Genomic DNA, 18,334 nt, shown 5'->3' with positions numbered 1-18,334 from the left:
TCAGCTCAACTTTGCCCACGAGCTGGCTAAATACGGGCATGCCAGGTGGTGCAGGTCGGCACTATGAAAACCTATTCATGATTGGATTTGTTTTATTCACACTTTTGAATTTTTTTTTTTTTTTAGGCAACCTCCCGACTTCTAGTAAATTACCCGGAGCCCTATCGTTCTCAAATATTGGATTATCTCTTTAAGGTAATGAAAAAATAATTATTTAATGGCACCTGTGATATGTTTGAAGCTATGGTGAATTTCAGCGGTAGAATTGGTCACCTTCACATTTCTACCTTTTAAAAAAAATGGAAAATTACTTTTGGATTAAGTGGCTGTTGATTTGAAGTTGGCCTTCTCATCTGTCAAACCAAAGGCAGTAATTAGTCACTGTCATGCTTTGCCCTTCATGCGGTGAATCACAATGTTAACACTCCTCCTTCTTTCCCCAGCCAAACTTCGGTGCCTCTTTGCATATTCTAAAAGTGGAGATAGGTGGTGATGGGCAGACTACAGGTAGGAGATTTGGGGAATGGGTTTATTTTCCTTCAGCACTTTAATCTCTACCTAACCTTAGGGACTGTGAATCAGAATGTAAACGATATCAACATTTTTGATGTTGATCATTGCTTAGTAGATTCTTGTTGTTCCTCTTTTACTCTACTTAAAAAAAATATTATATCAAAATACTCACTTTTCCCATAAAATGGCATTTGGACTTTAGATGGCTTATTTAGTTGAATTAATTGGTAGTAAACAAAACCACAGTTTTTAAAAAGGCTATTTTCACAAGGCAGAGCATAGAGACAGGAGTTTTTATTGAGAAATTAAAAAAAAGAAAGCTTTTACCATAGAAAGCATGTAAAATATTATTGTTATTAGCTTTAAATAAATTGGTGGCAAAAATATGTCATCAGTATTTCAGAGATGCAGCTTTTTTCTCTTTTATTTTTTTATTTTTTTAAATATGTTTATTTATTTTTGAGAGAGAGGGAGAGACAGAGCGTGAGCAGGGGAGGGGCAGAGAGAGAGGGAGACACAGAATCTGAAGCCGGCTCCAGGCTCTGAGCTGTCAGCCCAGAGCCCGAAGTGGGGCTTGAACTCACGAACCGTAAGATCCTGACCTGAGCCAAAGTCGGACGCTCAGCCGACTGAGCCACCCAGGCGCCCCAGCTTTTTCTCTTTTAAAAACAAAATTATTTTTAGCCACTAAATTTTCAGTCTTTACTGTCACCATTTTGATTGACTTTATGTAGAACATGTAGTCATTTAATGTACAGAAAGAAGAAAATTCTCCCACAGATGATGCAGCTTATTATTTACAGGCCAGATTCCATTGTAGTGAACCTTACAGTATTGTCTCTATACATGTGTTCCTGTTGGTGACTCGGGAGTAACTTTTGTTAAAGAGATATGTCTCTGTGGTGGCATTAGTATTTAATTAATATTGAAAGAAAAAATGCAAATCACAAATGAAAGAAACCTCTATAAGGAAAACTTTCCCCAAGTTATTGTAAGAGGACATGCATTTTATTGTCCACCCTTTGATGCAGAATTGATAATGACTGGCCATCTTCATTTGCTGAAGTGAAATTCTTCAGGTAGTTCTTGTGAATTCTGATGTTTGCCTTTAAGAGGCAAGGCCCCACTCCTCGTGAGACCCTTCCTAACAAGGGCAGATGTTTGTGAAATGTGGTGACATATGAGGACAGATACCAGGATATCAGTTATCTACCTTGACACACTATGGAGGTTAGGATAGAATTTTCTTACAGAGGGGTTGTGTAGATGTATACTCATTCCTTTTTTTTTTTTTTTTTTGTTCTCAAAGCTCTGTTGTCTTGGTATACCAAGGCACATTATAGGCTTAAGGCCTGGGTGGTGAGAATGGGGCTAAGGAGCTCAAGATTTACATTTAAGATGGAGAAGTTAAAAGCTGAGGTGATCTGAACTCAAAGTTGGACATGGGGACTTGAAAACTCCAGACAGACCAGACCAAAAGCCCAGGAAAACATAGTCCTAGGACTCTTCAGTTACATGAGTTGATAACCCTTCTCCTTCTTTTAACCCTGCTTATAATAGAAAGCTGTGGTTTTATTTTTCAAGACCTTTACGATACTTAGAATAATGAAAAAAGGTGAAATAATACACTTGATCATGCATTGTCAAGTTATCTAAGATTATTCTTATTTGCCCATATCAGGATTGGAACCAGAATACACCTTCTCTGAAATGTGTGTGTGTACAGGGGAGAGTGGCCCTAGGAAACACCATTAAAGGGTGGTTTCCTTTCTCTTTTGCTCTCTCCCACGCAGATGGTACTGAACCCTCCCACATGCACTATGCATTAGATGAGAATTATTTCCGAGGATATGAGTGGTGGTTAATGAAGGAAGCTAAGAAGCGGAACCCTAATATTATACTCATGGGTAAGAAGTGAAGTTTGTAATGCTTTTGCAGTCTGTCTAACTTTCAAATTCTGAATTATTCATATGGAGTTACTCTTAATACTGAAGTACTAACAATGTTAATACTACCCTTATCCTACCAGCCGCAAAGCCTGTGCCAGGCTTGATCCTTTCTTTGCCTTTATATTTTATGTCTGCTCTTTATATGCAATACCTCTGGAGTAAGGCATCACTCTTCCCATTTTACAGAAGCAGTAGGGGCTTAGAGAGGTTATGCCACTGACTTAGGTCAGATAGTTAGTAAGTGCCAAATTCAGATATAGAACCTAATTCCATTCTTGTGATGCTAAACTAATTTCCTCAACAAAATTTTTCATCAAAATTTGTAAAAGGGGGGTACTATTTAGAAAATTGTCAGTAGGCGTTATAGTACATCCCAGCTCTTTGCGAAATTATGCATTACATGTGGTAGTAGGTGCCATTTCTAGAAGATGTACACATAAAGTGTATGTTTTGAACCTCCACAGTGTGGCGGGCACTGTTCTAGGCATTGGGGATACCCAACAATCCAGCCGCTACCTTCTGCCCTTTCGGAGCTTAAGCTCTAGAGGCAGCATCGCTGGATGATTTCTCAACTGGTACTACTACATTCACTTTACAGGTTTCGTGTAGCAGTGCACAGACCCATAAAATATTGCAGGATACACAGTGATGACATCCTTGCATAGTTTGAAATGAATTTGATTTTTTGAAACAGGCTTACCCATTCAGCCTTGTGAGTGAGATCAATGAAGATTCATTTTATAGGCTTGATTTCAAGTCATTTTCAACAATCAAAGGACAAGCACGAGTTTTTCTAAATTAAAAAAAAAATGAGGAGTCAGTGTGTTCTTTCTAAATGGTCTTTTGTAAGAGATTCCAGAAATGTTGTGAGCAGTAAAAAAAAAAAAAAAAAAAAAAGCATCATTGACTTCAGCACGTACTCCCCCATTGGGCTGCTTTCATGGTCAGTTCTCATTTAAATGTAGAAAATCTGGCATGCTGAACCATGTTCTAACAAAGACTTACACATGGTGGGCCCATAGAATGTATTTGGCATTTCATTGTTTAAAAATGTTCCAGTATTTTAATGTCACATTTTTTATGGGATACACACTTAGGCATTCATTCCTCCTGAGTTTAGAAAAATAAGCATTTTGTTCTTTTAGTTTTGAATTTTTTCTGTGGTGAACTCGATTGTTTTTATATGTATATATATAAACAATTGAGGAACTTAACGGTTGAGCTTATTTTGATATGTTAGTAACAAAATTAGGATGTAGAATTGTAATTAGTGCTCGTCTACTGTTCTCATTTTCTTCCTTAAAAATAATAATTAGGGTGTTGGAAGAATGTGGGCTATTTGATTTATATCATACCACAAAGGAGTATTTTCCTGTTGAGACATTGGCATTTATATTGATAATGATGACAAACTAGTTTTGTTGAGTTTGATTATCTGACTAGTTAGTATTTTAAGGAGACTTAAGTTTTAAGAAGATGTACTAGTGAAAGAGGAATTTGTATTATATTTAACGTGTAGGAATATTTAGGCATAAGCCTTTCAGAAGAACTCTTTGATTTGACTTCAGAGGGAAGAAATTGTATATTAAATATCCCTATAGCAGGCAGTGGGCATGTTGAGTTAAATTGTATGTTACATTTCTTTCCATGGGTAAGTATCTTCAAGAGAGTGTGTTCTTATTTCTTTTTCTTGAAAGAGCATTTGGAATTATGGAACCAGACTCTAGGGCTCAGGAAGGAGTTCCTGAGTTCATAAACTGGAAGGGATTTTGAGAATACACGCAAGATATATAATCTTTCCTCTAATAAGATCTCTATTGGCTTTTTGTTTACCCTGTGTTCTTTTTGGTTTCTTTTGCCTTGTTTTGGATGGTTGCCAGCACTGTAATACCCACCCCACCTTTACCTTTTCCTTCCTACAGGGTTGCCATGGTCATTCCCTGGATGGCTGGGGAAAGGTTTCAACTGGCCTTATGTAAATCTTCAGCTGACTGCCTACTACGTCATGACCTGGATTGTGGGCGCCAAGCATTATCATGATTTGGACATTGATTATATTGGGGTTGGTAATGTATTTAAACCTTGATTAACTTTTGGACTTTATTTGTAATTTCTTAAAGCAATTTGATTCTGTGGCATTTTGTTACTAACCATTTTGTGGTCATGAGACCCAATTTGTTCCTTTGGCATCTGATAACAAATTAAGTATGTGACCTTTTATTCCTCCTCTTTTCCCACCCAAATTCTAGCCCCTTTTGAAAACTGTACTGAGTGTATACCTTCTCTGAACTTTTTCTTTCTTTAATTTTGATTTTGTTACTACTCCAGCTCCAGTTCTCCTTGAAAGCTTTCCCTCCTTTCTCTAGTTGTTCAAGAATACCACATTTACTATCTGGTTAATGATTAATCTCATTTTGCTCTCTGAATCTCCTGCTGTTCTAAACCAGACGGTGGCAAACTTTTTCTTAGTGGGTCAGAGACTAAATATTTTAGGTTTAGTGAGTCAAAGGCAGTATTAAGGATATTATGTAGGTAATTATATAGCCCTTTAAAATTGTAAAAACCATTTTTGGCTTTTGGGTTGTAAAAAATACAAATGGTGGGCTGGATTTGGCAGGCTGGCTGAAATCTGCCTACCCTGTCTTAAACTGTTATTTAACACCTTATAATGATTTAAAAAAATGTAAAATATGATGTATTTCCAGCTGGTCTGTTGGCAGGCTGGAGGCACTGTACCTCTCAGAGCCCCACACGTACATGTAGTGGTCTCCATATATGTTTGCATATTAATATGCCATATGTCAAAATTGATTTTAAAAGTGTTCAGCGGTCAGCAAGCAGTTATTGAGCTCCTGCTGTGTTGTAGACACTGTCACTTTGTATTCTAGGGATACCAAGATTAATAAGCCCTTAAGGAGTTTAGGGAGAGAGAGAGAAACTGGGTAGAGAAATTGTGATATCACAAAGGACATGGGGATAAGCCCAGGGTTGGAGGGAGCCAGAAGCAACGATATACTTTGTTTTTTGTTATCTTTCTTCAAACTATAATTGGAAATTAGTTTGTATTTGAGAACATTCTTAAATGTCAGGGTATTTTTTAATTTGTAGTGAAACTAATTGTAGATTTGGATCTAAGTAGCGCTTTGTTATGGTAAAGTCACGCTTGGAAAATGTTTCTGATAAAGAATGGGTAATTCACATCTCTTTTAGACTTATGTGCTATAGTGAGGAGATTCTTTGATAAAAAATACTTTCCTGTATCACTAGAGTAAAATGAGTTATAGTGCCTAGACTCTAGGCCATCTCTGTTATTAATAGTTTTCTCAGATGCAAAACGAAGGTCTTGGATCTCTTTCAATTCTAAAACCTCATCATGATTCTAAACCAGTGAGAGTTGTGCATCTTCCTTTTATCTATCCTCATTAATAATTTGCCTTTGTGATGTAGCACATCACTGTGATCTTATGTGTGCTAAAAAAAATTACTTCTATGATGTACTTACTACAATACTCGGCTTTAGGTGTGCTGGTGGGATCTTGTAAGAATTATTACAACACTCCCCACGTCTGTTAGGTCTCCAGTACCTAATATAGTCCCTGGCACGCATTACATTGTCAGGATTTGTTGAATGATTGAATGGAAATTCCAGTTTTAGCAATCACTGGAATAAGTGACTTTTTGAAAAATATCCACCAAATATTCAAGGTTTTAAAAAATATTTTAATTGTAAAAAGTTATGTTGTCTTATAACATGTCTATAAATTCAAGAACAGGACATTCCATAAAGTACGAAAAATTGCTTTTTAAGAATTTTTTAAAACTTTTTTTAATGTTTATTTTTGAGAGAGAGAGAGAGAGAGAGAGAGAGAGAGCGCGCGCGCACACGCACGCGCAAAGGGAAGGGGCAGAGAGAGAGGGAGACACAGAATCCGAAGCAGGCTCCAGGCTCTGAGCTGTCAGCACAGAGCCCGATGTGGGGCTTGAACTCATGGACTGCGAGATCATGACCTGAGCTGAAGTCAGAGGCTTAACCGACTGAGCCACTCAGGCGTCCCAGAAAAATTGCTTTTTAGATTATGTTAAAGATGATGAGAGCAGTGGCGTCTTAGTGATCATGTCTACTTTCTGATACTTCACTTTCAATTCAGACTTTTTGACTTTCTGTTTTGCAGATTTGGAATGAGAGGTCATTTGACATCAATTATATCAAGGTCTGTACAACTTTAAATCTTTTTATCTTTAAGTTTTTGGTAAATAATTCCCTTACGGTACCATGGAAATTAGAAGTAGGAACGCTGTATTTTTTACAGCACAGATGCTTGTTTTGCTAGTTCTGGCATAAAATTTGAGCAAAAATGTAGTCATGTTTAAATTCCTGATTAAAGTGTCTGTAATTCCCTGTGAACCCCAAGTTTCATTGTCTAAAGAGTTGTGTTGAATTTTCCCATTTTAAAATTTATTATTTGTAGAATTATGATGATTATTATAAAAACAGCAGCATCATTTTAGACTTTTAGGACTTAGAGAAATGTAGCTTCTTTTTGTTTCAACTGAGCAAAGGAGGCAAAGATGAAAAAGAACAAAGACCTTAGTTTGGGGTCTTGTAATTGCATCTCAGGGAGCACAGATTCTGGAGTAGCCAGAAAAGCGTCTCGCTCACTTTTCTGGGGAAAGCAAGGAGTTTTTCTGAGAAAGAAGGAAGGGGTAGTTACATGATGTAGACAAAGAGGAGAAAAGAGAAAACTGCTAATTTGGTGCTGACCGGTTGAGCCACTTCTGATGACTATGTCATTGATTACTTTGTTGGTGGTATTACAAACAAAACTGTCCCTAGAAGGTATGAGTTAATTTTACTGTCCTCATATGATCTGAACGCCAGTTGCTCTGTTGAAATATTAGGAGGAATTGCTTGTAAGACTGATGCCACTTCTGGCCCAGTTCAAGAGTTCATCAGGTGGAAAGGAAAGTGGAACTTGAAAATGGGGCCTTTTATGTCCAGAAATTTTATATAGTTCCACATCCAATATCAAAATTTCCAGTATGCAGTCTCATTATTATTTTCTGTGGATGCCTATTCTATTGGAATGTTCTATATGTTTCTATCTGTGATTAACAAATAGGTGGCAACTAACATTTGCAAAGTATGTTATTTTTTGAGTCACTTTTCCTAAATATTTACCTCCACTTAATTCTCACTCCCTTCCATACAAGGTAACTACTATGATTGCTATTTTTCAGGAAAGGAAAAGCTGAGAATAATGACCCTCTGTCACTGGGAAACTAATGGCAATTTAACTTTTAAGGTGGATATATTCTTTAGTTTACTTTTCAGTTCCATTTGTTTGTGTTTCCTCCAAGAAACACAGTTTTGTGGTTATATTTTGTTTCAGGTAAAAAATTCTTTAAGTGTCTTATGTTTTTATTTTTTTAAATGTTTTTATTTATTTTTGAAAGAGAGAGAGAGAGTGAGTGGGAGAGGGGCAGAGAGAGAGGGAGACACAGAATCTGAAGCAGGCTCTAGGCTCTGAGCCGTCAGCACAGAGCCCAATGTGGGGCTTGAACTCATGAGCTACGAGATCATGACCTGAGCCGAAGTCAGATGCTTACCTGACTGAGCCACCTAGGGGCCCCTAAATGTCTTATGTTTTTGAGCAGGTAATATCCACTAAATTTCTTCATTTATTCCCCAGCAGGCATTGACTCAACTCCAGGCTTGTCAGGCCTTCCCTATGTACTTGGAAGATAAAGATAGAAAAAATACTGTTGCTGCCCAAGAGGGGCTCACATTTGGGGACTATAGAGTCCCACGTGGACAACTGAAATATCAGTCCTAAGTTCTCTAGAAGGATAATGCCCAGGCAGGGTTGTCAGAAGGTGCAGAGAGGAGATGACATTCTGCTTGGGTGGATTAGGAAACGCTATTAAAGGAGGTGACCTGGAGTTGGAATCTTCAATATGGGGTGGATAGGAACTCCCCTTGTTGCTAGGGCAGGGGCGGACACTGCAAAGAAGTGAAGATTGAGAGTAAAGGGATTTGGGGGAGGAGCAAGGATGAAAGGTGGAGTAGATGAGCTGGGGACTCTGAGCCTTGCACAGCCCAATGTGTTCACTGGGAGCAATGGTGCACTTCACTCTGTAGCCACGGGGTTTGATGGGGTGGCTTGCAGCCAAGGCCTGTAACTCAGGGTCAATTCCAGGCTGCAGGCGTTATCAGTGTAGTGGTGAGAATGTGGTGGAGGGGGCGTTGTGGGGTTATGGGAGGTGGGGCAGGGGGCTAGTATAAGATGGAGGCTCAAGGTTAGTGATAAGCTGTGGCTTCTGGGAGCACAGGGCTGACGAGAGCCGCAATAGCCCCGGGTGGAAGACAAATTAGTGCGTGTGTCCTGGGTGACCCTGCGGTTGGCACAGCTTCATGGCAGGGTCTTAGCAGTGAAGGTGAGGAATTGTTTGTCTATCCAGATTTGACATTTCACAGCTTATGGTTTTTTCCTTGCGACTATACATGTGTCTCTCTAGTTGTGTCCGCTTCATATGAAGGAAGCATTAAGAACATTAGAATCTGGTTTCCTTTTTCTTTTAAACTAATGATCTGCAGCTATGGTGGTGGTTTTATTTATTTTACTATTAAGGGTCTGTTGTAGATTCCATTAAAGTCAGAGGGCAAATCCCTCTAGAACATTTTTACCTCTTTTTTTTTTTCTTTTTACATTCCCACCAAGTAAATTATCTTAATGATAGTGCTTTTATTTTCCAAAGGAGGCACATTTCTATTGAGAAATAATATGGACACTATCATCCGGGATGCTGATTTTCGAAGATACTTCAGCTGTTGTGGTTGTAATTCAACAGCTATAAACACAGTTGTGAACTCTCTGCATTCTGTTTATCTTCCCAAAAGGTGTTAAGAAGGATGCTGAACTATCAAGGTCTCCATCGAGTGAAAATCATAGCAAGTGACAATCTCTGGGAACCCATTTCTGCTTCTATGTTGCTCGACACTGAGCTCTTGAATGTGATTGATGTTATAGGGTAAGGACGGTTTTGCTTTGAAAACTTAACAGTTTCTGATTGCTTGCTTGGGATACTGACTTTGTTTTTGCTTTTCCTTCCCACCTGATTACATTTGCAGAGGTAGCTTTCTTGTATTAACTTAAGCATGTATAACTGATATTTCATTCCTTTTTCTTTGAAATGTACATACAGTTGACCCTTGAATAGCACAGGTATTTGCTAAGCCAATCCACTTATGTGTGGAATTTTTATGATACTGTGAATGTATTTTCTTTTCCTTATTGTTTTCTTAATAGCATTTCCTTTTCTCTAGCTTATTGTAAGAATACAGTGTACAGTAAATAGAACATACAAAATATGTGTTAATGGCCTATGTTATTGGGTCTTCTGGTCAACAGTCTATTAGTAGTTAAATTTTAGGGGAGTCAAAGATTATACTCAGATTTTCAAATACACATGTTGGAGGGCAGCATGTTGCCCAAGGTTCATCTGTACTTTGGGATCTTTCTATGACAATGAAATGTATTGGTACTTTACAAATATTGTGTTAACGTTTGGGGTAATGAAGCATGGCTTTGTTTAGATTAAGGGACAGGGTAGTTTTTAAATTTTAGAAATTACAAATGGCAGACTTCCTGTGGTTGGGAGTTCTTCCATGAATGAACATTTATGTAAATGGTACGGCATGAACCCTGACCATGGCTCTTGTCATGTTTCCTCAGCAGGGTGGCTTTGACCCTGCCTCTTAGTCCAGCTCTACCATTTAGTCCTCTGGGTCTTGGCCTTCCTGAGTTCCAGCAGTAATTTTTTCTCTGTCTTATTTATTTGCTTCTTTCCAGTCTTATTTAGAAATAACTGATGTACATTACTGTGTAAGTTTAAGGTGTATGGCCTGATGATTTGATTTACATACATGTGAGATGATTACAAAGGTTTGGTTAACATCCATCATCGCATATAGATTCAGTGAAAAGGAAGAAATTTTTTCCTTATGATGAGTGTTCTTAGGATGTACTTTGTTAACGACTATGTATCACACTCAATGTTAATTATAGTCATCATACTGTACATGACATCCCTAGTACTTATTTATAATTGGAATTTTGTACCTGTTGACAACCTCCCTCCAATTCCCCCTCCTATCCCTGACGTAGGAGTATTTAAAAAAAAATTTTTTTTTGACATTTATTTATTATTGAGAGACAGAGACAGAGCGTGAGCATGGGAAGGGCAGAGAGACAGGGAGACATAGAATCCGAAGCAGGCTCCAGGCTCTGAGCCGTCAGCACAGAGCCCGACGCGGGGCTCGAACTCACAAACTGTGAGATTGTGACCTGAGCTGAAGTCAGACACTCAACCAACTGAGCCACCCAGGCGCCCCCCTGACCTAGCAGTATTTTTTAAAGTGAATTTGAATTTTGTTTGTCATAACAACATATATAAACATTTGAAAAATAGAATACACATATGTGTGAAATTGGTTCTTTATTTGGTGTGAAGACTGCTTGACATGTGTCTTTTTGTTTTGAATGAAGAATTTTGAATGTACACAAAGTAGGCAGAATAATATAATGAATATCCGTGTTCCCATCACTCAGTCTCCATAACTGTGACCCATGCCCAGTTCTCCATCATACATACCTGTCCATTCTGTTACCTGAACTTGGGTTCACCTCTTGGTGGCTGTGGGGCCAACAGACACAACCAAGCTAAAGAATAGGGAAAGGAAGGGTTTTATTTGTAAAGTAAAGGAGAAAAAGTAAAGGAAAACACCTGGAGTGTTTCCCAGAGCAGTGTCTCCTGGAACAATAAAACTGGGGAAATTTTAGGCTAAGGGTACATACGTATTCATGAAAGGACTTGTACTATGAGGCATTCAGCATGGAACTGGGGCAGAAGTCATCTTAAGATGACAGAGTCCAGGCCTCAAAGCTCAGCATCATCACTTCTGGGTATCTGAGTGCTCAGAAAGGTTTAGATCTTGCAAAGATAGCTCAAGAATGTGCGTCAGGTCAGTCTTTGGTTTTGAACCAGCACTGGGAGATTTACCACTGATTCCTGGTTCCTGATGTGATTAGGTTATCTCCTGGTCTGATAGTGGCTGTTTGTTCTTACGTTTTTTTTGTTCCCTTAAAATTGTTATCTACTGGCATCTATTGTTCTGCAATTTCAACATATCTCAGGAAGTTCTGCTAGAAACAGGCTTTGGGCAAGTAGTGCTGGTCAGTCAGGCATAGATCACAAGATGGCTGGGGGCCCACGATGACTTTTCTTACAGTCAAGGAAGATTTTCTTGTCTTTTTTTCCTCGGGGACCCCAGCTCTTTCCACTTACAGTTCCTCTCTTCCTTTTCCCACATTATTTTGAAGCAGATTCCACACACATGTTATTTCTTCCATACATGTTTGAAGACGTATCTCTGAAGATAAGGATTCTTTTTCTTTTTACCATAAGCAATAATACCATTATTACATCTAAAAATGTCACAGTTTTTTGATATTATCAAATACTGTTTTTGTTAGTTTATAGTTCTATTTGATCGAATCTGGATCCAATTTAGATTCATACACTGGGATTGGTTGATATTTAAGTCTCTTCAAGTTTTTCGGTCCTTACCCCACCTTTTTATTCCCTTTCATTTGTCAAAAAAAGCTGGATTGTGTGACCTGTAAAGTTTCTCACAGTCTGGATTTAATGGTTTCATCCTTTTAGTTTGGTTTAACCTGACCATCTGTCCTGTTTCCTGTTGGAAATTGATAGAGGCATGGTAAGGTTAGATTTAGGCTTTTTCTTTTCTTTTTTTTTTGGCAAGTAAAGTAAGATGTATTTAAACATTTCATACATTGAAATTAGAATATAATTTTTGCCTTTATTGTTAAAACTTTCATAAATAGCTGAAGCGTTGAGAGGAAAGAAAGTTGTATTGATTTTGAATATATTTGGCTAGGAAAAAATATTTAAATGAAGATATGGGTTTTACTGTATCTTCATGAATAAGTTGGATGTTTAATTCATTTTATCTTTATTGATGTGGGTTTCCAATGCTACACAAACTGCTTTGAGCAGTGCTTTAGCTCTGCTTAATTATTTTGTAATTTTATTGCACTGTGGTCATTTAATGCAAAATAAATTTTGGAATTTATTTTTCCAAAAACTTTCTCGGGAACATCTTTTTGTATTATTATGTTAGGATGTAGTCTCTATCCGTATGTAGGAGTTAAGTGTATATTCTCTACCTTTTCTACCTTACTGATTGCATTGTTTAGATATTCTGTATGCTGATTATTTTGTTCACTTGACCATCCAGGGTTACCAAGAGTGTTAGTTTCGTCTCGCTAGTGGGTTTCAGTTTCATGCGGTTTATGCTTATGAAAGTTGCTGCTGTGTTATTTGGCACCTAGGTATTAATAAATGTCTTCTCTTCATTCTGGTTTGTAACAGTTGACCCTAGAAAATGTCATTCTTTGTGGTGCTTGGTTGGCTTACTAGGAAAAACACGTGACTCTTGATCTCAAGGTCATGAGTTTGAGCTCCACGTTGGGTTTAGAGATTTTAAAAAAAGAAAAGGAAAGACAATGCCATTCTTTGCTTCATTATGCTTCTTGGATTGAATTTTGCTTTGCCTATGACTAAGAGACCTCTGTGTTCTTTTCATTTATATTTGCCTGATCTGTCTTTGCCCGTAATTTCATCCTTTACCTTTCGAGGTCATCTCATGTTAGGTGTGTTGCTTGCACTATAGCATAGATTCAGATTTTGCTTTTTTTGCTGCCCTAAAAAATCTTCAGAGTTTAATGAATAGGTTAAACTCATTTATATAACTGAAGGTTTTGTTTTCTATCCTGCTTCATTGTCTTTTGTTATTTAATTATTTAAACTATATATATAATAATATAAAATCTTGCTCTGTGATTTGTTTTCTTTGCACTTCTAAAAAATATTTATTTATTTATTTTGAGAGAGGGGAGTAGGGGTAGGGGAAGAGAGAGAGGGAGAGCGAATCCCAAGCAGGCTGTGTGTTGTCAGCATGGAGCCCAATGTGGGGCTCGATCTCACACACTGTTGGATCGTGTCCTGAGCCAAAATCAAGAGTCGAACGCTTAGCCGACTGAGCCACCCAAGCACCCCTTGTTTGCCCTTTTTGAAGGAGGTTTCTTTTTTTGTTATTTAGCAAGGTTTGGCTTTTGGTTCTATTGATTGCATTTGTACTGACACCTTTATACCAGTGGGTCTCAGCTGGGGATAATTTTGCCTCCCAGAGTACATGTGGTAATGTCTGGAAATATTTTTGATTGTTCCTGGCATGATAGGTGGAGGCCAGAGATGTTTCTAAGTATCCTCCCAAGCACTAGATAAGTTCCCCACAACAAAGAATTATCTGACCAAATGTCAGTAGTGTTGAAGTTGAGAAACTCTTTATACTAATCCTCTTAGTTTCTTTTAGTTATTATGTATTGGTTTACTATACACAATGGGAAAGTTATTTCATAACTTTTTCTTTCTCCCCTTCTCACTCCTACAGTGGAATTTTAATTACCAAAATTTCTTAATATTTGGACTTTTACATGAGCTTAAGCTTCTACTATCTTGATTTGTGAGCTGCAAGCTGTAACCTTTAACTCCCAGCCAATTGGCAAGCTTTATTTACATTTCATTTTCTTTTCTCTTCCTATTTTGCATCCACTATATTAATTATACATTATTAGAACATGTAACGTTTATGTACTACTCAATTACTCTTTCTTTTAGTGCTTGGGATTCTCTCTCTCCCTTGCCCTCTGCCCCTCCCCTGCTCGTGCTCTCTCTCTCTCTCCCTCTCTCCAAATAAATAAATAAATAAATAAACTTTAGGGGTGCCTGGGTGGCTCAGTCGGTTAAGCATCCGACTTCGGCTCAGGTCATGATCTTGCAGTCCATGAGTTCGAGCCCCGCGTCGGGCTCTGTGCTGACAGCCTGGAGCCTGGAGCCTGCTTCAGATTCTGTGTCCGCCCCTCCCCCTCAGTGCCCCTCCCTTAACTGTGCTCTCCATCTCTCTTAAAAATAAATGCATAAACATTAAAAAAAATTAAAAACCACGTTTCCTTTTAAAAAATAAAGATATGATATTTAAAAAATGTAAAATGTTATTCATAATTTTTTATGTTGAATCATAGTGTTTTGGATCTAGTGGATTTAAACAAAGTATATCATGAAAATTTCCCTTCTGCTTTTTTAAATGCAGCTGCTATAAAGTTTAGCATAATGCACATATCGCCCACCTCCTATTTAGTGAATTTACTGTTTTCTATTTATCCCCGACTGAATGACTTCAGCATATGAAGGCATTCCCGGTTTCACCAGCTGCCCTCTGACGCCTCCATGGAGGCTAGGGTCTGCTGCTTTGGGGCGCGACTGCCTGCTGTTCCACAGTTTCCACACCACACCTGCTGATCCTGGGTCAGTCCTGATGCTGCAAGACTCCTGGGGATTCCCTGTCGCCCACTTTTGATGAGGACGTTGTCAGTGGGTTTTCCCCTTTCCCATATCTGGTTGGTCTGTCTCCTTTCAGGAGGAGTACTGGGGAGTTTCAGAAACTCCACCATGATCCAGCTCGTCCACAAGTCCTAATTCTCTTTTAATACAAATGTGTTCCCCTGTTAGGATAACTCTGATTTACTTCCAGTAATCTTAATTTTGTCATCTGAAGTTTGAAAAATCATGCTGTGAAATGACCAGAGATTTTTGCCTAGTTGCATACATTAAAAATTATAAAGAACCTTTGCGTTTTGTCGAACTAGTGATGGGTCCGGACGTTGGGAGAGACCCAGTTTTTAGTATCATTTTTTCCCCTGTTTTGCTCAGATCATGTAATAAATTACTCAGTTTTAATGTAACAGTTAACATTTTCTGAATGAGGGATGTGATACCTATTTCTGTAACTTTAAAAGATACTTTTTTCAGATTATAAAAATAATGCATACTTACTATAGACAATTTGGAAAATGTAGAAACCTGTAAAGACAGACTTAGAACTTACACAGAATCCTAACATCTAGAGATCATTAGTAACATGATAGCATATTACTTCCCAGGTTTTTACTTTTTTCACAAGTATAATTGGACCACAGACACACCAAGAGTACATTTGGCTGAGGGACAACTGAATGAGTCTTAATATTAGTATGTGGCTGAATATCATGATCACAGAATGAAGTTCTGGGATATAAGAATGAAACTAAAATGCAGAACTCTGTTAAAATTATATTGTTCCAAAGGTTAGTAACAGATACTGTTATAAAGATTAGTAACAGACTTACCGTGTTTGGCATTGTAGCGCCAGAACAATAATTTCCTAATCCTGTGGGTACTAGCTTGCTCTTGAGGTCTCTGTAGTGTATGTTTACACAACCGAATTAGGTGTGTGTTTCCAGCTGGGTTCAGTGACTCTGCGACATCTTGGTAGTGCCTCGTTTTTCTTGAATACTTCTTTTTATGTCCCCTGTTCTCTGTTACGTGTTCTTTTCTTCCTTATGAAATCCTGGAATGCCAAATTAATGTTGTTCCATAATCCATCTTCAGGAGGTAGAATGAATTCCCAAATGAGACTTGTTTTGTGACAGATTCGTGACCTACATGGAATTAAATAACTAAAAACTAAAACAAGTCTTGACCATCATTTCTTTAGTGTAATGAATACTATGATACCAAACTTAATTATGATGTAATCCAGTCCCCATTATTCTGCTTGTATTGTTATTACATTTTTTGTAAATAATTGTTGTCCTAAAAAGTACACGCTCATGTCCCTAAAATTACGTAGCTAATATGCTCTCTTGTTCTTGTGTTGACTGTTAGTCTATTTTCTACTTCACATTTGAGATTTCTCAATGGCTTTTATTCAATAATCGGTAACTTCCAAAATCATCATTAAAGCTGTATTTTACTCTTAGAATAATTAACATACATTTATACTTGGACTGACTTTTCTCAAATAATGGACTAAGGGAGGGGTCCGTTACTCTGGAGATGGGTTTCTCAACCTGTGAACTTTTGAGATTTCCACCGGATAATTCTTTGTTGTGGGGACCTGCCCTTGCATTATAGGATGTTTAGCAGTACCTCTGGCCTTTACCCGCTAGATGCCAGTAGCAAATCCTGCCCGCCTCTGCCTTCTCCACCAGGCAAAACCGCCCGGGCTCAGAACCACCACTGCTCTGGGAGAATGATTTGTAGTTTAACCGAGGTAGTTTTTTCTTTTTATTCAAGAACGAACTCTCTGGACTTTTGTTGTGTTTGATTTTTTGTTTTTGCCTGGGAATAAATACCGAGCTGTCTTTCTCTTTGTCTACTCAGGGGTAGAAGTAGGGGAGGAGGTGCTACTTTATAAAATGGATTCATTAGTCTTATTTTTGACTTCCTTCTTACTCCTTCCTTTCTACTCTTCCGAGCTCTCTACTTCCCCTGGGAATCTGAATTCTGTCTCCAGCTCATTCATCTCTTGGAGTGTCCTAGGCTGTGGCCTCCTCTGCTGCTTCCATCTGTCTATGTGCTTCCATCCATTTTATGGTTTCTAGAAACAGAAATCTGTCACCCACTGATGATCTTCCTTCCCATTCTGCCTGTTGTTATAGGCTTATCGCATTTTAAGGGCATCCTGAGACACAAGAATGGGAAGCAGACGCCTCCAGTTGGTGTGACCTCTATCCACAAGCTGCCCAGTGATTTAAAATAGAAAACACTTGTAAAGACGTGTTTTTTATTCACTCAACAAATAGATATAAGTGGCATGTGCTGCCTTTTCCCATTTCCTCCCACCCTTTTCTTTTCTAGAGCTCATTATCCTGGGACCCGAACGGTGAGGGATGCGAGGTTGACCAAGAAGAAGCTTTGGTCTTCTGAGGATTTTAGCACTTTAAATAACGATGTGGGTGCAGGCTGCTTGGGTCGCATATTGAATCAGAATTACATCAATGGCTACATGACTGCGTAAGTTATTGAAAACTTTTAAACGTTTTTATTTTGAAAAATTTCAAAAACACAATAGGTAGAAGGAAAGTACAGTGGGCTTCCTATTTCACAGCCTAGATTCAGTGGTTGTAAACAGCAGTTTCATCTATACCTACATGTACACCTAAGCTTGTGATTTTTTTTTTATATTTAAATATTGTCAATATGTATCCGATAAAGTCAGACTTACTGAGATGTGATTGACAGTAAGATTCATGCAGTTCTATGGTTTTTGACAAGCCACGTATACATTTTAATGAACAATTATAAACTGCATATGTCATCACCCTTCACCCCTAAATATTTTAGCATGTGGCAATACCTGGGTCCAGAGCTTCCCTGAAATCCACAGAGTCACACTTTCAGGGTTCAGTACCAGCCACTGATCGACATCTGAAGGAATGGGCAAGCTTCCATCGGCACTTGCAGACGGGACGGAGTCCTAGTAGCGCTAGAGCTGAGACCTTGTTCCGTACGCTTCGGATGCGTTAGTAGAGCGACTCCTCACAACGATCACGTGGGCTAGGCACACTTACTATCCTCATCTTACACATGAGGAAACTGAGGTCCAAAGAGGGTGAGTGGTGGCACCATGGTTTGAACTCAGGCAGTCCGACTCTAAGCATTCTCAATCGTAATTGACTCAGCTTGAAACTGAGGCATTAAGAAGGCTGACTGTCAAAAGGAAAACAGGTATGGACAAAGCCTTTATTTGTATTTGACTCAAATTTGTGACATGTCTCGTGCTGATAAGGTGTGATTCATCTTCTGGCTGCACGACTGTTCAGTAAGAATCATACACCCAAAATACACTTATGTTGTTTAATGATGTGATTCACCGTGAAAAATACCTAGATGGATCCAACACTGGATTT

The 18,334-nt window shown here is 38.4% G+C and overlaps 1 protein-coding gene across 5 annotated transcripts in view; it reads left to right on the top strand.

Moving 5' to 3' along the window:
- Positions 1 to 18,334, top strand: part of GALC (galactosylceramidase) — an 89,657-nt gene that overhangs the window by 9,568 nt on the left and 61,755 nt on the right. For 4 of the 5 annotated variants that reach the window (XM_043556784.1, XM_043556783.1, XM_043556785.1 and 1 more), the window contains exons 2-8: positions 127 to 195; positions 444 to 507; positions 2,307 to 2,420; positions 4,385 to 4,524; positions 6,635 to 6,673; positions 9,361 to 9,491; positions 17,283 to 17,438. In XM_043556784.1, coding sequence (XP_043412719.1) covers positions 127 to 195; positions 444 to 507; positions 2,307 to 2,420; positions 4,385 to 4,524; positions 6,635 to 6,673; positions 9,361 to 9,491; positions 17,283 to 17,438 — 713 coding nt within the window. The remainder of the gene's footprint in view (positions 1 to 126; positions 196 to 443; positions 508 to 2,306; positions 2,421 to 4,384; positions 4,525 to 6,634; positions 6,674 to 9,360; positions 9,492 to 17,282; positions 17,439 to 18,334) is intronic. The other variant, XM_043556787.1, reaches the window with a different exon arrangement.

The sequence above is a fragment of the Prionailurus bengalensis genome, chromosome B3 (assembly GCF_016509475.1).
Source record: "Prionailurus bengalensis isolate Pbe53 chromosome B3, Fcat_Pben_1.1_paternal_pri, whole genome shotgun sequence".
Taxonomy (NCBI): Eukaryota; Metazoa; Chordata; class Mammalia; order Carnivora; family Felidae; genus Prionailurus; species Prionailurus bengalensis.
The sequence above is the reverse complement of the archived record's forward strand: the minus strand, read 5'-3'. Positions and strand labels throughout refer to the sequence as shown.